This window comes from Hyaena hyaena, unplaced genomic scaffold, assembly GCF_003009895.1.
Source record: "Hyaena hyaena isolate Hyena2069 unplaced genomic scaffold, ASM300989v1 scaffold_0, whole genome shotgun sequence".
In the NCBI taxonomy this organism is placed as follows: domain Eukaryota; kingdom Metazoa; phylum Chordata; class Mammalia; order Carnivora; family Hyaenidae; genus Hyaena; species Hyaena hyaena.
In genome coordinates, this window is record NW_024080632.1 from 6,812,805 (window position 1) to 6,836,869 (window position 24,065).

The 24,065-nt window shown below is 50.9% G+C and overlaps 1 protein-coding gene across 1 annotated transcript; it reads left to right on the forward strand.

Annotated features, from left to right (window-relative positions):
• The first annotated feature begins 4,161 nt into the window (after positions 1-4,161).
• OAS2 (2'-5'-oligoadenylate synthetase 2) lies at positions 4,162-23,613 on the forward strand. The gene is given in 12 exon segments (XM_039234628.1): positions 4,162-4,409; positions 6,126-6,396; positions 9,099-9,277; positions 10,267-10,502; positions 11,222-11,363; positions 12,806-12,979; positions 15,434-15,716; positions 18,342-18,529; positions 19,600-19,838; positions 21,697-21,850; positions 23,022-23,105; positions 23,107-23,613. Coding segments are annotated over 12 exon segments (2,154 nt in total). The 5' UTR covers positions 4,162-4,232; the 3' UTR covers positions 23,134-23,613.
• The last annotated feature ends 452 nt before the right edge of the window (positions 23,614-24,065 follow it).

Consider the following 24,065-nt stretch of genomic DNA (forward strand, 5'->3'; position numbering starts at 1 on the left):
AGAGAGAGAGAGAGCTGGACAGCTCTCCAGCCTCTTCTAAGCGCACTGATCCCGTTTGTGAGGCCCCCCCACAACAGCCCATCAACTCCCAAAGACCCCACCTTCTCATGCCACCCACTGGGATTGGGGCTTCAACACGGGAGCTGGGGGGACATAAAGCACGGCAAGGATGCGGGCGGGGGTGGGGAAGAGCCTTCGCCTCTGCAGCAGTTCTGAGACAGTGCGGGAGAGCAGGGCTGCGGCGGCTGAGGCTCGAGGCAGAGCCCCCTCCTCCCCGGGCCGCCCGCTCTGGCAGCTGGACTGATGCTCAGGGTACTTGTGTTAACAAAGCCTTCTTAGACTCACCTCACTGACTGTGGACCCGGGGCTGGGGCTCGCGGGACCCCAAGTTACACCTTCTGCATGGGCACAGTTCCGAGAGCTCAGAGCTGAGCCCTGTGGGCAGCAGACACCTGCCCCGCCTAGTGTCCAGCAGCAGGTGGGGACCCGGCCTGGGCGTCACGAGCTGGGGGGACCCAGTGGCGGGGTCTCAGTTCGGTAACTCCCATCATCGGGACATGGACTCTGTGCCCCCCCCGGAATTAGGATACTAGTGAGATGGTGAGAAGTGGGGGAGCCCCAGTAAGTTGGGAGTGAAGAGGACCAGTCACCTGGGCCGGGCTAACCTGAGCCAGGATTTATTCTATTCTGGCTCCTCCATCTTGGACAACAGCCCCCTCTGGCATTGCCCGATTTAGCCACACCCTTGGATAGATGTCGATTCTAAGTTGATCTCTTACATGGAATGGCCCTAAAGATATCCACCAAAATGTCCACACGTACTTCTCTCTGGATTAGACAGATTGATACTAAAGTTCTCTGGAAACATATGTGTGCAAGAAAAGTCTGGAAAATGCAGGAAAAAAGAGCTGTAAGGAGGGAGTAACCCTACCCAACATTAGAGCTTACTAGGATGGGGCACCTGGGCGGCTGTCAGTCAAGCATCTGGTTTCGGCTCAGGTCATGATCTCACGGTTCGGCACTTGGCTGTCAGCACATAGCCTGCTTCTGATCCTCTGTCCCCTTCTCTCTCTGCCCCTCCCCCACTGACGTGCTCTGGGAAATAAACATTAAAAAAAAAATTTACTAGGAAACCACAGACTAAGGGGATGAAAATAACAAAAAGCTAAATGTGATCAGTCAGCAACTGAAAGCTAAACAGAGTCAGAGGGCATTCTAGGGAGCACACAAAGGGGCTCCCTCTCCTGCAGCCAGAAGGCTGAGGAAAATGAGGACCCAGTCCAGAAATGCCCTGCACACGGTGTAGGAGAGGGGGCGGTAAATTTTCAACATAATTTATTTTTAATTTTTAAAAAATTGTCACTAAGATATAATTCACATACCATGAAGTTTGACTTTTAAAGTGTGCAATTCAGGGGCGCCTGGGTGGCTCAGTCGGCTCAGTGTCCGACTTCGGCTCAGGTCATGATCTCACGGTTCGTGGGTTCGAGCCCCACGTCAGTCTCTGTGCTGACAGCTCAGAGCCTGGAGCCTGCTTCAGATTTTGTTTCCCTCTCTCTCTGCCCCTCCCCCACTCACGCTCTGTCTCTCTCCATCTCTCAAAAATGAATAAACATTTAAAAAATTTTAAAGTGTACAATTCAGCAGTTTGGGGATAGTCACAAGGATATTCACACGGTGAACCACGTCACAAGGGGGATCCGTTATACGAATTCCAGAACATTTTCCTCAGCCCAAAGAGAGACCAAAACCCATTAGCGATCACTCTGCATTCCCTCCACCCCTTCCCTCCTAATCCCTGGCAACCCCTAATCTGCTTTCTGTCTCCGTTATCGACATTTTATACACATGGGATTATACCATATTTGTCCTTTTGTGTCTGGGTTCTTTTTTTGGGAAAATAAGTAAAGTTATGCACCGTAAGATGGTCGACGGGACCCACATAAGCTCTAGTTCCTAGTTTAGAGGCTCCTTCCGGGTTCTGCCCTGCTGGCCGGGCGTGCCAAATTACTTCTAATTCGGAATGCGGAAGTAACCGATGATAAATTGCCCCCCGTGCTTGTGCTCTGGGCTCAGATCTCCGGAGAAGGACCTCCTCTGAGCCCGCCGGTGTAAACTAACACTCCGATCCACCAAGATGTCCGAGTGCCGCTTGGTTTTTCCGCCAGCGGTCCAGCCTCGTTCCGTAACACTTTGACTTAGCATCACGTTTTCAAGGTTCGTCTTGGCAGTAGCTCCGTTCTTATTATTACTGACTAACATCCCAGTCTATGGATAGACCGCATTGTGTTTATCCATCCTTCTCCTGATGGGTGTTTGGATTGTGTCCATTTCTGACCATGCTGAATAATGCTGTTGTGAATGCCTGTGTATGATGTTATGCAAACATACGTTTTCGCTTCCCTTGGGTGTATACAGCTGGCAGCCGAATTGGCAGCTTCTGCATTTAACCATTTGAGGAGCCACATTTCCGTCTTCTGTAGCCTCTGTGCCATTTACACCGCACCCAGCAAACACTGGGGTTTCTCCGCCTCCTCCCCAACACTTCTTATTATCCCCCATTTTGATTGTAGCCGCCCCAGTTGGCATAAGAGAGCTCTATACTCTCAGCATAATCAGGTATGCTAAACAAGGTCAGGAAGCTACTTGGGAAAGAGGATCCTGACATACAGATTGGGGGCCTGAAAGTTGAAGCCCCTGAAAATCTTGAGTCCCCAGATTTCTCTAAACTCTCGGAGCTACAGAAATGGCCCATCCACACCTCCCATTAAAAGGGGAAAACCATGGGGCGCCTGGGTGGCTTAGTCGGTTAAGCATCCGACTTTCGCTTGGGTCATGATCTCGCAGTTCATGGGTTCGAGCCCCGCGTCGGGCTCTGTGCTGACTGCCAGCTCAGAGCCTGGAGGCTGTTTCAGAGTCTGTGTCTCCTTCTCTCTCTGACCCTCCCCTGCTCACGCTGTCTCTCTCTCTCTCTCCAAGAAATAAATAAAAATATATATAAAAAAAAAAGGGGGGAAACCATGCAGAGGCCTCTCTTCCATAAATCACACCCCTCCCCCCACAAGAACCTGCACCAATTCCCCAGCCTCTCAGGCAGGAGACCCAGAAAAAAGCTGACGTTGGAGCTTGAGTCTGAAAGCCATCTGCTGGTGGAATTCCTTCCACCTAAGGAAAGGTCCAGTCTTTTTTCTATTAAGGCCTTCAGCTGATTGGATGAGGCCCACCCATGTTATGAAGAGTATTCTGCTTTATTCAGTCTAGTAAGTGAAATGTTAATCTCATCTAAAAAACAAAAACAAACTTCACAGAAAGATCTAGAATAACATTTGACCAAATACCTGGGTACCATGGCCCAGCCAGGTTGACATACAACGTTAATCATCACAGCAGAGAAGGGCCCCATTCTTCCCACATCTCAGGGTTTTGGTGTGGTTTTTTTTTTTGGGGGGGGTTGCCTTCTGTGTTATTTATTATTGCTAGACAGAGGCAGCCAGTGGGAACCCTCTGGGGGTTTCAGTTTCACAGCTCTGGATGCAATTGTACATCTGTCCTCTCCCTGCCCGTGCACTCCTGGGCCTGTGTCCCATCCTTGCTGGGCCGGGGACGTACCTGCTGAGGGCCTACAGGCATCCACATGCATCTGGCACATGTCTGTGGCCCCTAATAGGACTAAAACCTGAATCTGGCTCGGCTCCTGCCTTGCTGTGCGTCCCTGAGCAAATAAATCCCCTCTCTGCGTCTCTTTCTCCGTTGCTGCACTCACTGACTCTGATTTCCCAGGCCATGGAGACAGGAGTGTTCACAGCCCCAGATGGAATAATTTACCCCCCACAGCAGCAAACCAAGACTGAATTACACTTTTAACCTATGCTGGGAATGTGACCTTTGAAAAGTCAGTCTGAAAGTCCTGATCAGCCCTAGTGACATCATCTGCAGGTTAAACACCCTGCCAGCCCAGTCTCTGTGCCCAAAAAGACAGGGGATGAAGTGTATGTATCAGTCTGCCTGCTTAACCACAAGATGGCCTTCGGGGAAGCCACAGGCTGACGTCCCCGGCCGCGGCGGTGGGCGGAAACCTGGATTGAGGAAGTCAGCTGGAAGCACTGTGTGAGTTTCGGTTTCTAGACTCCCCACTTGCGATTTGCAGTTTCCCGGCTCTACGCAAGGGAGTGGCTCCTTTTCCTCTCTGCTGAGCTGAGATCTACGGTTAGCTGTCCCCACCGCAGCCAGCGATGGGCATCTGGGGGTCGCATCTGTACTCCACGCAGCCGGAGAAGCTGGATGAACTGATCCAGAACTCCCTGAGGCCCTACGGAGAATGTCAGAAACAGATCGATGACAGCGTGGACGCCATCTGTGCCGCCCTGGAGGAAACCAGGCAGATCCCCGACGTAATATGTGTGGCTAAAGTGAGTGCAAGGCTGCGGCCAGGGCTTCTGGGAGCCAGGAGGTTCCGTGGCCACCAGAAAGAAGAGTGACAGGCGGCTGAGCACCTTCTGGGTGACATGCCTTGTCCTGCTCACCCTTGAGTGGAGTGACGGACATGATGTAGAGCTTAGGGGCACAGCTTTGCATTTCAGCTCTGTCTTTATGACTGTGCCCCCCAGAGCAGGTTGCTTAACCTCTCTGTGCTTCAGTCTCTGAATCTGTAAAATGGGAGAAGAATGATACCCATCTCGAACTGTAATGAGGCTGAAGTGTATAATGTTCTTAGCACGGGCCTGGTACATAGTTAGTGCTCAACAAGTGAGCTGTGATTATTGTTACTGTTTCCATCCTCTCCATATTACAGAGGAGTAAACTGAGGCTGGGTGAGTTCAGTAAAACTACCTGCAGGTGGCTCTGTGGTTTCTCGATGGCAACAGGGTGTGCCTCTCAGCAGGTAGAAATGTTTGGGGTTCTTGGCATAAATCCCGGGGCCGAGGCTGAAGATCCCGGCCCTTTGGGGAGGAAAAAGGTGCTGGGAAGGTGCCGGGACCCTAGGGTGGGAGGGCGTTAGAGACCCCCAGCAGCCCCCTCACGCTCACCCAGCCCTGAGCCCCCCTTCTCTGCAGTCACGGTGCTTTCTGGCCTCTGCCTTAGGCATGCCCGGCAGCCCTAGCAGTAAAGATATCTGGACTGATGTCCCTTCGCCCGGGCCCAGATGAGGAAACTGAGGCAGGAGGAAGTTATTTGCTAGCTGGAGGCAAAGCCAGACTTTAAGCCCAGATAGTCTGTTTGGGAGCATGAACCTTTTTTAAATTTTTTTTTAATCTCAGTCTTTTTTTTTTTTTACTTTTTTTTTAATGTTTATTTTTGAGAGAGAGATTCTGAGACAGAGACAGAGACAGTGCGTGACTGCTGGGGAGGGGCAGGGAGAGAGAGGGAGACACAGAATCGAAACAGGCTCCAGGCTCTGAGCTGCCAGCACAGAGCCCGACGCGGGGCTTGAACCCACGATCCACGAGATCATGACCTGAGCCGAAGTCGGACGCGAACCGATGGAGCCACCCAGGTGCCCCGGGAGCATACACCCTTAACTGCTATGCCATCCTGCCTCTCAGTATTGCTAGCTTTTTCCTAATTAAAATATAAGGTAAGAAAAACAGAGTGCACAGACCTAAGTGCACAGTCCGGCGGGTTGCGGCTGACAACACACTTGTGTAACCGACACCCAGATCTGGAAACGAAACCTTCCTGGCCCCGAGAGCACCTGGTCCCCTCTGGAGTCACTACCCCAGCCCTCTCCTGTATCAGGTCGCCTGATAGAAATGAATTCACGCATGGTGTGCCTTTACCACGCGGCTTCTCTGTCTCATCCTGTTTACGAAACTCACGTTGCATGTAGGCATGCGGTTATCATTCCATCGCCGAATAGTGTTCCAAGGTGCGAATCAAGCACGTTTGTTCATTCTATTGCCTCTGGCCATCTGAGTGGCCTCCAGTCAGAGGCTCGTTCGTTCGAAAAGTGCTGCTGTGAGCCTCCTGTTCAGGCCTTCGAGCAGACACATGGACGCCTGCCACTCAGATTTAAGACTGTGGTGACACTTGTGGCTTTCGGTTGATTTGAGAAGTGCTGTTGCCCATGGGGGCGCCCTGTGACCCGAGGGTCCAGATTCTCACACCTGCTTCTCCGTCACTGGCAGGGCGGTTCCTACGGCAGGAACACGGTGTTGAGGGGCAACTCCGACGGTACGATTGTCGTCTTTGTCAGTGGCCTCGAGCGGTTCCAGGATCAGAAGAAAAGCCACGATGAAATCGTCGGCAAGATCCAGCAGTGGCTGGAGGCCTGTCAGTTCACCATGAGGCTGGCGGCCAGAATGGAGGTCCAGGAGCTCCATGGAAGGCTCACCCTCCAGCTGTTCACCAAGTGGCAGAGCCTCACGTTCGAGGTGCTCCCTGCCTACAACGCTCTGGGTGAGTGCTCCTGGGTGTGGAAGGCACCGGCCCGGAGGGGGGTGTTGAGAGAGCAAAGCCAAAGGAAGGGGTGGCAGACCACCATGTGGGTCCTCTAGGCTGTGGATGGGAAAGACACCACTGGTATGTTCCAAAGTAGGGGACCACCTGCCTTCAAGAGAGGAGGTCCCTCCTGCCTGAGGCTTACTCTCTTCTCTAGAACTTTCCCCCCATCTCCTAATCGGCTTTGGAAAGAATGTCCTAGACTCTCGAATCTAGAGCACAGTTTCTCAGACTGTGACAAGCACACAGATCAGCAGGGAACCTTGTGAAGAATGCAGGTGCTGATTCAGGAGATTGGGGGAGGGCCCGGGACTCTGTATTTCTAACCAGGGCCATGCTGCTGCCGGTCTGCACAGCCACGAGGAAGAGGATGGGGCAAACGGCTGGGAAAAGTCCCCCTAGAGCAGGCATTGGAGTCAACATCAAGGCAAGGGCAACTGGTTGGATGAATGGATGGATGGATGGTTGGATGGATGGATGCACAGGCAGATGGATGGATGGATGGACAGATGGACAGACAGATGGATGGATGATAGACTGGATGGATGAATGGAAGGAAGGAAAGGAAGGAAGGAAATAAAAAGCTCAGCATACTTGTGGCTTAGTCTCAAGCACAGGTACATATAATCACAAACTCAAATGCCACAGCTGAAATTAAATTCTCTTTAAGCAAATAGGAAAACTGAAGGAAAGGAATGTCTCAGGGACACACGGCCAGTTGCTGACAGAACTAGAATAAAAGCCCAGATCTTCTAAAACCCCAAGACACACACACACACACACACACTTCAGTGACTCATGTTCATAGAAAGGTAACCAAGTTAGAGGAAAATGTTTGGAAGTTAGGCAGTTCTCAGACAAGGGCTGGAGTCAAAGTGAAGAGACCCAGGGTGACTCAGAATTCTCAGGAAATCCTATATTCTCTCCTCTTGCTCAGAGCTGGTGGCTGGGGACTGGGCCAGAGCTGGGTTCACCCCAACATGCAAGGATGGTGTGAAAACGAGAAATATGCTCTTCCTTGTATGTGGTATCCAGACATTGCCACCAGATGGCGCTAAAACCACATATTGCAAACATCCTTTTGGGAAAGGAGACCATGATTGCTTTATGAGAAAACTAATTTACTGGAGAATTCTTAAATTCCTTTCCTTACTAAATAGTTGCCTAACTAACGTGGCCTGTTCACACCAGCTCCAGGCCGACTTCCATGGCTGTACGCCTCCAGTGCTCTCTCCACAGGGCTTCTAACCCAAAGGGGGATGCTTGCTCTTACATGACTTCCTAGTATTTCCATTTCCTCACCTGTTAAGCTAGTAGTTAATTGCGCCAACCACGTGGAGTTTTGTGGTGCTCGCACAAAAAGGCTTAAACTGTGTCCGGCATACAATAGGCATTCAACAAGTGTTAGCTACATTATTATCATCATCGAGGAGCATGGAATATTCTCTCCCTTAACCTCCTTGGTTACCAAGTGCCCAGAACCATGTCTGGCTAAAAGTAGGAAGTCAGTAAATATCTATCGGAGCAAATGAAAGGCACAAGCTGGCTATTGTCTCCCCTTGTTTATATGTTTGTAAAATGTGCTTATAAACAGTAGCAAGAGTAGAGACCCTGATGAAGTTCTGCGATCTACTGACATCCCCCTCTCCATTGCATTTACTTCATCACCCCCACACCAGGGGTTCTCACACTTCAGTGAGTATCAGAATCACCTGAAACTTAGTTAAAAAAAAAAAAAATACAGAGCCTTGAGCTCCCTTTACTGCAGACCTCCTGCAGAGCTAATTTGGGATTAAAAGACCCATATTCATTGTGAGTCAGGAGGCTCCTGGACCCATATTCCAGATTAGCTGGGCAGCAGGATTCCGATTGGCATAACAGTTTGAGAACTGCTACCTGGTATCACGGGATCCCGTTCCGAAGGGAGTGTGCCTGCCTGTTGGCCTTGAACCCCAGCCTCCGGGACCCTGCCTTCACCTTACCTGCCTCCTCAGAGTCCCTGTACCCTTGACTCTCTGAAACAGAGCATTCACTGGCTGGGCTCAATAGCAGAATATACTGTCTGCACTATAGGAATGCGATTTTCCTCCAGGTGTATCCCAGCCGTGCCAACAGCATTCGGTACAGAAGCCATCTTTCCCTACCAGGCTGGGAGTCTCCCTTCCTCATTTATAACCATGGTTTCTTTTTTTTTTTTTTTTTTTTTATTAAAATGTTTTATTTATTTCTAGGAGAGAGAGAGAGACAGCATGAGCAGGGGAGGGTCAGAGAGAGAGGGAGTCACAGACTCTGAAACAGGCTCCAGGCTCTGGGCTGGCAGTCAGCACAGAGCCCGACGCGGGGCTCGAACCCACGAACAGCGAGATCATGACCTGAGCGAAAGTCAGACGCTTAACCGACTAAGCCACCCAGGCGCCCCTATAACCATGGTTTCGACCCTTCTGTCTCTGCCGACTTTGTCTCGGGCCAGCGCCACTCGGTTTTCACAACAGTTCCGCGAGACGACATTGTACTGCCTAGTGAGGCAAGCCACCCTCACCTTCGGGTGAAGACACCAGTTCCCTTACGGATTACGTGACGGACGTGTGCTGTGAAACCACACCAGACCCCCCCACTGCCTCACTGACCCCCGGAAGGTCTGTGCTTCTCTGTCGCTCCAGGCGTAAGTGAGAAGCCCAGCCCTCAGACCTACCGAGACCTCAAAAGAGCCTTGGATATGACAAGAGCCGTCCCCGGTGAATTCTCCGTCTGCTTCACAGAACTCCAGCAGAGGTTTTTCCACAACCGGCCCAGAAAACTGAAGGATTTGATCCTCTTGGTAAAGTACTGGTACCAACAGGTAACTTTCCGATTTTATTATCTATTGCTGCCATCCGTTTCCTTTCAACCGAGAGCTCCCACCTCCAGGAAAGCACAACACTCTCAGGTGCAGCCCACTGCCTCTTTCTGTCCCCATTAGCAACGTCCAGACCAACGTAGGGCGCGTTTCCTGCATCTCCGCAGCCGCCGCAAGCCCTCTCCCCAGGAACGCTGTCCCCAGACGGCCACCGTCCTAACATCTGTCACCACAGTTCTGCTTGTTCTTGAACTTGGTATCAGTGGAAGGGCATCGCATGTCCTCTCTGTCTGCCACCTTTGGGTCAACGTGGTGTCTAAGAGATTCGTCTCTGCTGTACCCTGTGCTTGTACTTTCTCACCGTTTCCTGTGATTCTGTTGCTTGATGCACCGCACATTATCCACTCCGTTAATGGACACTTGGGCCGCTTCCAAATCAGGGCTACTATGAAGCAGGCTACCATGGATATTCCCTTACATGTCCTTTTGTGAGTTGAAGCACTCGTTTCTCTTAGACAAATACGCAGGTTATAAGATATATGAATATGTATACATAGATGGATACATATATACATGATGTATTGATGTGTATATGTGCATATATAATAAACACATACATAGACTATGCTATATATTATTACATTGTATATAAAACATATCATTACATAAACATATCATATGTAGTGCATAATGTTATATAATAGTAAATACATGTGTAATAATATATATATTTAATGTTAGCAAGTATGGCCAACTTGAGTCTTCCCTAACGGTTGTACCTAATGGAACTGACACTTTCAGGTGCTCCATCCACGTCCTCGCCAACACTTGCTACTGTTAGCCCATTGAATTTTAGGCATGGTGTCATTTTCGTCACTGGTGGGGGGTGGTGACTTCCCATAAGACTTCTGATTCCTTGATTTCAGGCCCCTGGCACGGGGTGTGGGGGCGGGATCCCCAGATGAGCCACTGCCTCTTTTCTTCACCCACAGTGCCAGGCAAAGCTGAATGGGTGTCCCCCGCTGCCCGTGTATGCACTGGAGCTGCTGACTGTCTATGCCTGGGAACAGGGCTGTGGGGCGGAAAACTTCGACATCGTGGAAGGCATCAGAACCGTCCTGGGGCTAATCAAACAGCAGGAGCAGCTGTGTGTCTATTGGATCGTCAACTACAACTTTGAGAACGAGACGGTCCGGAACATTCTGCTGAGCCAGCTCCGATCATCGAGGTACCAAGCTTCCCTCCAGTCTCTCTCTTTACCTGTCAGTCCGCACGTCAGGCTGTGCCTGTGAGAATGAGGGCCCAGCCGGTCCTTCCCAGCCAAGGGTGCACCAAAGCATGCCAGCGGCGGTGGGGAGGGAGGTTTGCCCGAAAGAGGGGTGCCTGGCCAACGTTGTTTCGCGTTCCCCACCATCGTCATATTTTGTCTTGTCCCCAAGATACTCAGGAGGTGGTTGCCATATAGAAAGAAGGGGCTAACCATTTTATTATGTTATTTTTAAAGTTTATGTATTTATTGAGAGAGAGAGAGAGTGTGTGTGTGTGTGTGTGTGTGTGCGCGCCCACGCGTGAGCACCAGCAGGGGAGGGGCAGAGAGAGGGAGAGAGAGAATCCCAAGCAGGCTCTGCACTGTCAGCCCAGAGCCCGGCACAGGGCTCCAAGTCACAAACCATGAGATCATGACCTGAAACGGAGTCGGACGCTTAACTGACTGAGCCCCCCAGGCGCCCCCATTTTACTGTGTTCCTCATGGAACGTCAGTGCCAAGCAGAGAAGGCGGGAGCTGAGGGTCTAAACGTCTCAGACACAGCGCCTCACTGAACGAGAGGAAGCATGGATGTTCGAGTCCAGGTTCCCAGGCACCCCGTCCAGGCCTGATTCCAACACGGATTTCTTCTTTCACATACAGCCCGACTGACTTTCTTTGTCATCCAATGGAATTCCTAGGCCGGTCATCTTGGACCCAGTGGACCCGACCCACAATGTGAGCAAAAATAAGGCGTGCTGGGAGCTGCTGCAGCGGGAAGCTCACACCTGGTTGTCTTCTCTCAGCCCCAGTGAGTCGCCTGGACCATCGTGGAATGTTCTGGTGAGAGGGCTTTGCAGAGGCAGCTCGCGTCACGCCACAGGGAGGGCGTCCCAACACCCAGACAGTTGCCATAGCCCAGGAGCACCACGCGTGGGAGTGGATGTCCCTGTGCAGCTGTGACAAAGCACATGCTAGTGGCTTACAGCAGCAGAAATTCACTCTCTCACATCTGGAGGCTGGAAGTCCAAGGTCAAGGTGGGGGCAGCGCTGTGCTCCCTCTGAAGGCCCAGAGGAGGACCCTTCCTTGCCTCTTCCCCACTCCCGGTGGCTGTTGGTGCTCCTTGGCTATGTCCCTCCCATCTCAGTGTCACACGGCCTTCTCTGGTGTGTCTTCACAATGCCTTCCCTCCTTGCCTGTCTGTCTCTGTGTCTCCCTCCTCTTCTTTTTTGTTTTTTAAATGTTTATTATTTTGAAAGGCAGGGCCAGAGAGAGAGGGAGACACAGAATCTAAAGGCAGCCCCGGGCTCTGAGCTGTCAGCACAGAGCCCGACGTGGGGCTCGAACCCACGAACCGTGAAATCATGACCCGAAGTCGGATGCTTAACCGATTGAGCCACCCAGGCACCCCTGCAGATTAGAGATTTCAATCAATGGCCGCACATGGGAGCGCAGGTGGATAGGTCGGTGAGGAGGAAACAGAGGGGAGCCCAGTCTGGGGCAGATACACCGGCTTCCCCTCCCTTCCCCAAAAGGGAAGCAAATCTACCAACACAGAATGCCCCTGCGCTCTCAGCTCATCGGAGAAGGACAGCAGTGAGAACATCGTCGGTCTAGGCCACTGAACCCACTCAGTTTCCTGGGGGTCATGGGGAGCCCATGAGGCCAGATATAGGCCAATGAAATTCACAGGCACGGGACTAATTTACATCCAACGTATGGTAGCCATGGGTCTACCCTTCATTTGGCACAGGAAGTTGAGGGCCAACTGGGCAAAGAAGTGGGGTATAAATGAGCATCCCAAATTCGGGGCCCCTGAACAGGAAGGACTCCGCAGACGGAGAGCCCCCTGCCTGGATCCGGAAGGAATGTCGGGCACCCACTCCTTGCCCCAGCTCTCCTTGGACTCTGTCTTTGCTCTCTGACCTCAATTTCCCTGGGTTCCTAAAACAGCTTTTTAAAAAATACCCCCCCAACTTTTATTCTGAAAACTTTCAAACATATAGAAAGTAGCAGAAATGGTTCAGTGAACCCCTGCGTCTGTGTAGACTCCCAAATGTTTTGCTTTTTACCCCTTTGGCTCTGTTTCAGTTTCCCTCATCGTCAGTATTGTATTTCTTGTTTATTCTGAGCCGTTTGAGCCGGCTGTCAGATAAAGACACGCTGTCAGCTCACTGCTCGCAGCCCCCGGGGGCCGGGGGGCTGGGTGCCACCCTAAACTCTCCGGAATGTTCTTGGGGTGGGTCGATGCAAGTGCTGAGCCAGCGTTCTTCCCCCTTCCCAGCCGGCGCCACTGTACGCGACCCCGGGCCATCTTCTGGATAAATTCATCAAGGACTTTCTCCAGCCTGACAGACGTTTCCTGGACCAGATCGCGACAGCTGTTGACGTCATCTGTAAATTCCTTCAGAAAAATTGCTTTCCGCATTCAGCTACAAGAGTTCAGAAAACCGTCAAGGTGAGGAACAGCCTCTTTGCTACCGGGGCCTTAGCGGTAGGGGGCGAAGCGGCTCGTGCCCTGCCTGCAGGGACCTGGGAGCGAAGCCGGCAGGTGGGTAGCTAGACCCCCGGCTGTCAGTAGGGGGCGCCCGCGCACTGCTTACATCAGTAACCACATCCCTGTGGCTCAGTGTGGGCTTCCTGGGGCTGCCCCGCCCTTAGCGGCCTGGCCACCTCTGCCTCCCCATCACCTTCTCCACGGTCTCCTCTCCTTTCCCTTGTCTTCTAAGGACACTCGCCCTTGGATTTAGGGTCTACAGACCTCTCACTCAATCACATCTACAAAGGCCCTTCTTCCAAGCAAGGTCACGTTCTCACCTTCCCAGCAGAGGGGCTACCGTTCAAACCACAGTAGACCCCAAGCTCCGCGTGTCCTGGACCAAAGAGTGACCTCTTTCTTGTCTTCATGGCCGGAGCCTGATCAGCCATCAACCGAGCTAGAGATTCAGCAGATTGGGTCATTCTTGCCCACGGCTCCAAGTCCACAGGCTAACACACTTCCCTCTGCCGGTGGGTCAGCGGCCTGATAAGTGGGGGGCCACGGTCACCTGCAGGGAGCAGGGAGATGCCGATATGCTGCCAGACAGACCTGTGTGCCTGCTGCCCTGAGGCGGGCCGGGCACCGGGACCAATATCCCATAAGCCCCATGTGGACTCAGATGTCTCACTGAGGCTCCCTGGGGTGAAAACAGGCTGAGTTCATGGTCAGTGTTAAAACTGTCGAAGCCTGTTTTCTCTCTTCCTTCCCGAGATCCCCATCAACATGATAGTAGAAGTAAGAAAAGGTATGGGGGCACATCGAAGAAAAAGAAAATAGGAGGGGCACCTGGGTGGCTCAGCTGGTTAAGCGTCTGACGTCAGCTCACGTCATGAGCTCAGGGTTTGCGGGTATGAGCCCTGCGTGGGGCTCTGTGCAGACAGCTGGGAGCCTGGAGCCTGCTTCAGATTCTGTGTCTCTGTCTCTCTCTCTCTGCCCCTCCCCTGCTTGCTCTCTGTCTCTCTGTCTTTCTCTCAAAAATAAAATGAACTTGGGGCGCCTGGGTGGCTTAGTCGGTTAAGCGTCTGACTTTCGCTTAGGTCATGATCTCGCGGTTCGTGGATTCGAGCCCCGCGTCGGGCTCTGTGCTGACTGCCAGCTGCCCGGAGCCTGTTTCAGTCTGTGGCTCACCCTCTCTCTCTGACCCTCCCCTGCTCACGCTGTCTCTCTCTCTCTCTCCTAGAAATAAATAAAAAATATTAAAAAAAAAAAAGTTTAAAAAAAAAATAAAATGAACTTTAAAAAGAAGAAGAAGAAAATAGGAAGAGAATCACGGGCACACAGGAAGTTTCTTCCTGAAGTTGGCTGCGAGCTGGAGAGGGCTGTCTGCTGGGTGACGGGGAAGGTGTCACCCAGAGATGTTGAGGAGGGAGCCGTGGCCCGGGTGAGGCTGGCGAAGGCCAGCACCCGCAGACCAGCTGCGTGAATGAAGCCGGTTTGAGCATCTGATACAGGAAACAGAACACCCTCCCCTCACCCCTAAACTGCTGCCGCCGTCGGGCCTTTACTACTCAGTAAAACAAACGTTTTCCTACAAATATGGGGTGAACTTTCTGGGGGCAACCAGGGCAGAAAGGGTGGAGGCTGGCGCCCTGAGGTGGCTTCTCCCCCACCTCACCCTCCAAGACGCCCATCAGCTAAGGAGCGGCTCCTGCAGGCTGAGCTCCCCAAAATAGACAAGACGAGCCCGCGTACCGCCTAGGCCGCCTCGTGCAGGGCTAGGGGTGGCCAAATCGGGGCCAGGGAGCTAAAAAGCGAACTGACAGTTTTACAGAGTTGTTAGAGAAGAAAGGAAAGGAGGAAGAGGAGGAGGAGGGAGGGAGGGAGGGAGAAGAAGGGAGGAGGAGGGAGGAGGAAGAAGGGAGGGAAGGAGAGGAGGGAGGGGGGAGGGGGGAGGAGGTAGAGCGCCTGTGTGGCGGGGGCCATACACACCCCACGCTACTGTCTGGCCCTGTACAGACCCTTGTGCCTAATCATCCCGTGATCCCCAGACCCCCCAGAGGAAACCGATGAATCGGGGAACGGAGGAGAACTTTCAACATAATGACTGCCCCCAGTTTGATTTCTCTCCGGTCACAGGAATCCAAACAAAGCTAAATACCCTTTAGGAGACATCTCTCGGAAGCTGACTTGAGCAGCGGGTAATTTACAACTAGCCCATCAGCTGTTTGTGAGCAAATAAGTACATCAAAGGGCATGAGAAAACCTTTGGAGCCAAACTATTCCCTTGAAAGAGTGAACACCCTGCTCTGGACTCAGCCCTAACTGGACCCTAACTTGGACCCACCCCCTTGGCAAGCTCATTGGCACCAGCCCAGGGGGCAGGGGGCTCGGGGTCTAGAAAATGCTGTAACTCTGCTTGCCTTTCTTCACTAGGGAGGGTCAACCGGCAAAGGCACAGCTCTGAAGACCGGCTCCGATGCCGACCTCGTAGTGTTCCCAGACTCGCTTAAAAGCTACACCTCCCAAAAAACCGAGAGATGCAATATCATCAAGGAAATCCGTAAACAGCTAGAAGCCTGTCAGCAGAAGGAAAAGTTTGAAGTGAAGTTTGAGATTTCCAAATGGAAGACTCCCAGGGTGCTAAGCTTCTCTCTGAAGTCCAGAGTGCTCAACGAAAGGGTTGACTTTGATGTGCTGCCTGCATTTAACGCTCTAGGTGAGCCCCACCCCCACCCCCCAGACTTTAGCTTCTCGAGGAGGAAGATGGGTTCTGGGGTGATGGGGCCAGGCGGGTGGAGGGAAAGCCATGTGACTTAGTGATGAGGACTCATGGCTCTAGTACCACCTTATCCCTGTGGACACTTTTTTTTTTTTTTTAACTTTTTAAATGTTATTTGGTGGGGAGGGGCAGAGGGAGAGGGAGACACAGAATCCAAAGCAGATTCCAGGCTCCGAGCTGTCAGCACAGAGCCCGATGCGGGGCTCAAACCCACGAGCCGTGAGATCATGACCTGAGCCGTAGTCAGTTGCTTAACTGGCTAAGCCACCCAGGTGCCACCGCCACCCCCCATGGACATTTTCATTCTCCTTTGCCACTTAAGTATCCCAAGGATGGCCAGAACCCACATCTTACATTCCTGTGGTGTGGCTCATAATAGCTATCAAAGAATGGAGTACACAGGAGTTCTGTACACATTTATAGATAAAACGCTTCAAGTATTAGTGAAGGGAATTTAAAAAGACTGTGGGAAGAATTGTAAGGCAAAGACAAGAAATCCTGAGTGCTGTCAATCTTGGGCAAAAATCTGCTTTGGAAATTCGATTCATGAATGACAGATACATCATTTTGTATGAACAGAAACCAAGGTGGGGCACCTGGGTGGCTCAGCCAGTTGAGCGTTCAGCTTCAGCTCAGGTCATGATCTCGTGGTTCGAGAGTTTGAGCCCCACATCGGGCTCGCTGTTGTCAATCAGCACAGACCTGCTTTGGATCCTCTGTTCCCCTTTTCCTGCCCCTCCCCCACTTGTGTGTGCTCTCCCTCTCTCTCAAAAATAAACACCGAAACAAAAAAAAACTTTTTTTTTTTTTAAATATTTTTTTTTATTTATTTCTAGGAGAGAGAGAGAGACAGCGTGAGCAGGGGAGGGTCAGAGAGAGAGGGTGTCACAGACTGAAACAGGCTCCAGGTTCTGAGCTGGCAGTCAGCACAGAGCCCGACGCGGGGCTCGAACCCACAAACCGCGAGATCATGACCTAAGCGAAAGTCGGATGCTTAACCGACTAAGCCACCCAGGCGCCCCCAAAAAAAAAACTTCTTAAAGAAAAAATAAAGCAGGCTATTTCAGACATTTTTCAAATCAGAATCAAGAAGACTATGGTGCCTTCCCTCTGAATGGTTCTTAGTGTCTCTAGACAGGAAATAACAGTATAGATTGGGGTTTGGCTAAAAAAAAATTTTTTTAAAACAAAGTAGCAAGTATTTTCAGCTTTGAGGACCATACAGTATCTGTCATGATTACTCAGCTCTGCCACGGTACCCTGAAAGCACAAAGTGCATGGCAGTGTTCTAATAAAACTTTATGTACAAAAACAAGAAGTGGGCCAGATTTAGCCTATAGGCCATAGTTAGCAAAGTCCCCATCAGTGCAGTCTAAAAGATCTTTCTGTGATAATGAGAATGTTCTGCACCTACTGAGAGCTTGAAATTGTGGCTAGTGGGACAGAGGAACTAAATTTTTAATTTTATTTCCCCTTACTTAATTTGAATGCATAAACCACATTGCTTAGTGGCTACCGTATTGGACAGTGCAAATCTCGATAATACTTTAGTAATAGCACCTGCATTCATATCGACTGTATAATTTTTTTTAAATATCTCGTTACTCTGTAGACGCTCTCAGTATCTTAGACATCAGTCATTCAAATATACTAATAGAGTTCAAAGTCATTACCCAGGATTAAATTATATTTGTCAAAAGTGTTTGAGAATGGTTTCTTTTTTAACATTTAAATTCAAGTTAATTAACATATAGCGTAGTCTTGCTTCAGGAGTAGAACCCAGTGATTCATTTCTTACATGTGACACCCAGTGCTCATCCTGAAAAGTGTCCTCCTTAATACCCATCACCCACTTAACCCATTCCCCCCAGCCCCCTCCAGCAACCCTCAGTTTGTTCTCTGTATTTAAGAGCCTCTTAACAGTTTGCCTCCCACTCTCTGTTTTTATCTTATTTTCCCTTCCCCTCCCCTCTGTTCATCTGTTGAGATTCTCAAACTCCACATGAGTGAAATCATACGATCTGTCTTTCTTTGACTTCATTTCACTTAGCGTAATACCTTCTAGTTCCACCCATGTTGCTGCAAATGGCAAGATTTCACTCTTTTTCATTGCCAAGTAGAGTATATATATCACATCTTCTTTATCCGTTCATCAGTCGATGGATATTTGGGGTCTTTCCATAATTTGGCTATTTTTGAAGGCGCTGCTATGAACATTGGAGTGCATGTGCCCTTATGCATCAGCACTCCTGTATCCCTTGAATGAATACCTAGTAGTGCAATTGCTGGGTCGTAGGGTAGTTCTATTTTTAACTTTTTGAGGAACCTCCACACTGTTTTCCAGAGTGGCGGCACCAGTGTGCATTCCCACCAGCAGTGCAAAAGGGATCCTCTTTCTCTGCGTCCTAACCAACATCTGTTGTTGCCTGAGTTGTTAACGTTAGCCATTCTGACAGGTGTGAGGTGGTATCTCATTGTGGTTTTGATTTGTATTTCCCTGATGATGAGTGATGTTGCGCATCTACAGAGGAAAGCATAATCTAAACATCTCCCCCTCACTAGGTCAGCTGAACTCTGGCTCCACACCCAACCCCAAGGTCTATGCAGAGCTCATCGACCTGTATAAATCCTCAGACGCCATGGAGGGAGAATTTTCCACCTGCTTCACGGAGCTGCAGTGCAAATTCGTGGCCTCTCGACCCACCAAATTGAAGGATTTAATTCGTCTGGTGAAGCATTGGTACAAACAGGTACGACTGCTCGTATTCCGGTGATCTGGTTTTCGTTTTTATGGTGTTCTGTGACCTTCACACCAGTATGTAACTGCGGCTCTGTGTGCCTACATTCTCCCGTGCGGGGGACTGAGCCACTATCGGGAATCTGTCTACTAATCCTGAGTATCTCTGTGGAGTCCCGTCACCACCCCCACGAAGCGGGGCGAGATGGGGAGCACCCTCTACCATCGACGCTGCCGCATGTGGTTTATGCTGCCTTTGCTCCGGCGCCCAGAGAACTCTGCAGGAATCCAGGTTATTCTACATACAAAGGGCAGATGAAGTTGGGATTTGCACGCCTACAGGCCAGCCGTACTTCTGCTTGGCGTCCAGAAGTAATAGACACAAATGCCATCCTTGGAAGACAGGCTGAAGCTACAGGCGGGACCAGGGGCTGCATTTTCTGTGACCGTTAGCTTGCCTTCCCTTCCATCCACTGTCTTGGACACAAGGGAGTGTCTGAGTGTGTCCATGAGAGCAGACGTCGGACACAGCACCTCCTCTTGCCCGAGACACCTCCTTCCTGTGCACAGCTCCCTGAAGCCTGAGGTGGAGACTGAGCTCTGTGGTTTCCATCCCAGAAACTGAGAGAAATGACCATCCCCGCACCCCAGGGTGCTCAGAGGGCTTGGGGCTGCAGTGTGACCTTGAGCAAGTCCCTTCCCCTCCCCGAGCTGCATGTCTTCATCAGCAACGTCTCTCTATGCCTGCTTGGCGGGTTGTCGGAGGACTGGGAATGGCACGTAGAATGTCTGGCCCCACAAGCAGCACACAGTGGGTGTTTTATAAGCAGTAGCTGTATTATAACCCTAGGGAGTCCTAGACGGCCGGAGCACAGCGCAGAAATCCGCATGTGCTGCCTATGCGCTGCCGAGGGGGCAGCCGCAGAGCTGCCCTGCTCAGACCTGCAGCAGACCGACCCATCAGCCCTGTGTCTCGTGACTCAGTTGCTCTGCTGGGGCCCCAGGGGTCACTAGCCTGTGATCTCTGCTCACTGCACCTCCCTGCCCTCACCAGTATCGTCTGATGTTCCCCTCTTCCCTCAGTGCGAAAGGAAACTGAAGCATAAGGGGTCTCTGCCCCCAAAGTACGCCTTGGAGCTGCTCACCATCTACGCCTGGGAGCAGGGGAGCGGGGCAGAGAATTTCGACACCGCGGAAGGATTCCGGACCGTCTTGGAATTGGTCACAAAATATCAGCAGCTCTGTGTCTTCTGGACGGTCAACTACAACTTTGAGGATGAGACCGTGAGGAACTTCCTACTGACCCAGATCCAGAGAACCAGGTGCTCCAAATCCTGCCTCTTCCTTTTCTCCTTTTTAAAAAAAATTTCTAACCTTTATTTTTGAGAGAGAGGCAGAGAGACAGAGTGCGAGTGGGCGAGGGGCAGAGAGAGAGGGAGACACGGAATCCGAAGCAGGCTCCAGGCTCCGAGCTGTGAGCACAGAGCCCGCCGGGGGCTCGAACTCATGAGCCATGAGATCACGACCTGAGCCGAAGTTGGAAGCTAAACTGACTGACAGGTGCCCCCTGCCCTTTCCTTTGCTTAACCTGATTCCCTCCAGCGCTATATCAAGGACCCCATTCTCCCTGGAGTCGTGGTTCGTAATTCCCCACGTTGGAGGCTGAGGAGGGGGGCTGGTGGGGGCCGGCCCCGGGGGGAGGAAGTCCTAGGGGGCTGCGGATAGAATACCACGTCTTCCGGGAGGAACAGAGAAGGAAGGACCAAGGTACCAGGTCCCTGGGATGCTTCCATCTTTCTAGGTCAGAAGGGAAAGTGTGGGTTCGTTAGCAGGTCTCAGAGGTGTGGAAGTGGCAAGGTGTCCCCGAGGAATAATGCTGTCACTCTTCACGGCCGATTCATCCTACCGGGGGGAGTTTTATTACATCAGATTTTATCTACCCTTTCAGACCTGCATCCCACAAAACCACTATCCTTCAAGAATAGCGGGGAGACTTAAACATCTTTTAATAAATGGTGAGGCGCCTGGGTGGCTCAGTTTGTTAAGCATCCGACTTCGGCTCAGGTCCTGATCTCTCAGTTCGTGAGTTCGAGCCCCGCGTCGGGCTCTGTGCTGACGGCTCAGAGCCTGGAGCCTGCTTCGATTTCTGGGTCTCCCCCTCTCTCTCTCTGCCCCTCCCCCACTTGTTCTCTGTCTCTCCCTGTCTCTGTCTCTGTCTCTCGTAAAATAAGTAAACAACAACAACAAAAAAAAAATAGCGGGGAATCTTAGTGTGTCCATTCAGTGCCCCCAGCAGGGCACAAAAACAAAGGAATCAAAAGAAAAGGAAACAGAGAAAAGAAAAAAGCTGTGAGAAGGAATAGAGGGGAAGAAGGAGAGAACAAGATACCACGGGCTCCCTCCCGTGGGCGTGGCCCACGTACCATTACAGTTGATCGAATTTCGCATCATTTTTCAGTTGACCTAACATGAAGGGAATGTTTATATTATGCCATCCTGTGTATAATAAGTAACAGCTTTCAAAATACCCCTGACACATATAATTGAATTCTAGAAAATTACTTGGAGCTATAGCAGAGCCTTTGAGTTACTGGCATCTAAGATATAAGACACATCGTTTTACGGCTTAGAGTAGAATGGACCCCCCCATTCTGAGGCCACTGGTTTAAAAAAATTTTTTTAGTGTTTATTTTTGAGAGAGAAAGACGGAGTGCAAGCAGGGCAGAGACAGAGAGAGAGGGAGACACAGAATCTGAAGCAGCTCCAGGCTCTGAGCTGTCAGCACAGAGCCCGACGCGGGGTGTGAACTCAGGAACCGTGAGATCCTGACCTGAGCTGAAGTCGGACGCTTAACCGACTGAGCCCCCCAGGCGCCCCCGAGGCCACTGGTTTTAAAAAGCATGCCTGAGGGGCGCCTGGGGGGCTTAGTCGGTTAAGCGTCCGACTTTCGCTCAGGTCATGATCTCGTGGTTCGTGGGTTCGAGCCCCGCGTCGGGCTCTGTGCTGACTGCCGGCTCAGAGCCTGGAGCCTGTTTCAGCCTGTGACTCCCTCTCTCTCTGACCCTCCCCTGCTCACACTGTCTCTCTCTCTCTCCTAGAAATAAATAAAACATTTAAAAAAATTTAATAAAATAAAATAAAATAAAAAGCATGCCTGTAATGCTTCTGCATCTCCTTCAGGCCCGTGATCTTGGACCCAGCCGAACCCACTGGTGACGTAGGTGGAGGGGACCGCTGGTGCTGGCATCTTCTGGCAAAAGAAGCTACTGAATGGCTGTCTTCTTTCTGCTTCAAAGATGGGACTGGCTATCCTGTACGATCGTGGAAAGTGCCAGTAAGAATCATCTAAAGGGAGTGTCCCCTGAGGGCTACCCCGTGACAAGCTTACATCAAAGAGCTTCTCCTGCCGTCGCAACTTGGAATTCATTCAGCCACAAGTAACAGAGAGCCCAACAGAGGAGCTGAAATAGTTTAGCTTTTCCCTTCCCGATACGAGAAACCCTAAGGCAGGACATCGAGGACTCATGCGCCAGCTCCACTGTGCTTTCCTTCTAGCGGGTTTCTCCGCCATGGCACCGGTTCCCGTGTAGGGGTCCGATAGGTCTTTGCACGGAGACCTGTGCTGAGCTGTGTCGGGTGCTGAGCAGAACCCCTGATCTCTACCCACTAGAGGCCAGTAGCACCACCCGCCAGCTGGGACAGCCAGAAATGTCTCCAGACGTTGCCCAATGTCCCCTGGGGTGTCCCCAGATCTTTCTGGCTCCACCCTCTTTATTTGTCAAGTTGAATCCTGATAGTGCCGCACCTGCAGGCAGCAGGTTCCGTCCAAACAGGAAGAACAGCAAAGGAGAAGATCATAACGACTGGGTATCTTTTTAGAAACGTCATCCAGTAAATTCTCCTACATTTCGTGGCCCAGAAAGGTCGTGTGACTCCCCATAACTCAAAAGTGACTTCAAAAAGTAGGGTGAAAGCAGCTGTAGATGGAAGCCGGGTGAGGTGACCAAGTGTGTCTGCCACACCTGACCAAAGCACTACTTCCTCCCCAGATACCTGGCCCCGAGGTAAACCTCGTCTCACCACGTTCTTTCTCAAGCTTCTTTCAGAGCAGGGGTTCTCAGCCTCAGCGACTACTGACATTTGGGCCAGATAATTCTTTGTTGTGGGCGGGCCATGCTGTACATTGTAGTGTTGGGCTACACGCCAAATCTCTACCCACTAGATGCCACCTAGTCGTGACAATTAAAAAAGTCTCAGGACATTGCCTCATGCCCTGTGGGGAGCAAAATGCTCCCCCTCGGGTGAGAACCCAGCTTTAGAAGCTAACTCCAGAGTTAGCTGTAGTTCTCAAGATCCGCACTACAACCAGCATGTAAAAACTGTCCCTGGTAAGACTAACCCTCTCGGATGCACTTCCTTCTTTTTTTTTTCCTGACTCTTCTAACCAATGATTTTAACTGCTTAGCATATGTGTTATTCTCGCACGTATATTTCTTTCTTTCTAGACAGTGCAGACTCCAGGAAGTTGTGGAGTTGGGATCCATCCTATTGTCAATGAGGTGTTCTCATTCAGAAGTCGTAGAACCCTGGAATGCTAATGTGAGAAGAAACTTCTAGAGGTCTTCTGGCAGCTGCTTTTTAAAGAACCGGTTCACTTGCATGGAATCACAATCCCTTGCCAATCTCCACTACTCCTTCTCTCGCTTCTTCGACTCCTCTTGAAGTCAAGATCACCGCTAAGTCCTTCATGGTGTCACTCTGCTGAATGCTCACTCTGCAAGTGACCTGCCTTGCCCAAAATATCCGCTCTCACCCAGCTTCATGGGCGCCATATTTCTGTCAGCCATTGTGTTTCATGGGCGCCATGTTTTCTATCAACCATTGTATGTTTTCCAAGTTGCTCCTTCCTTTTCCTTCAAGCCTTAGCAGAAGGATCTCTCTGTATTCCCAAAAGGAAGCCCTTCACCTGCCTCTTGGTTCCTATAATTCCACAACCTTGCTCTCCCACTCCTCCACATTGCCTGCCTCCTGTCTGGTTCCCTCCACACACAAAACCCTGTCTGTCTACACCTGCTGAATTAAAGGTCTCCTCAGCCAGTAGTGAGCCGATGTCTTCTTAGCCCTAAAATCCTCCAAAGGCTTGGATTACAACAGTTGCCTTACATCTATAATAGCTTATTGTCTTTTCCTTCTTAGCCTACATTCTCCCCCGCCCCCACCCATGAGTGTCTTCTTGACAAATCTAAAGGCTCTAGCTTCAGAGATACTTGAATGTCTCAGTGTTTTAACCTATAGATCCACTTAAAGTTTCACTACTACCACATATTCTAACCATCATATAATAAAGAATATATCTAGTCTTTGTCCCCAGATCTTGGCACAGAGTTTCAGAACCCCTTGGAATTTCCTGATAGGAGAGTCTTTTCTATTCCTTCCAGCCATTCCTGAGTTTATGCTAACTAGGTTTGGGCCCTTAGGTAATAGTTTGAAGGGAGGGAAGGGTCATGCCGGAAATGCCAGGCACCTGATTGGAGGGTTGTGACTTCTGG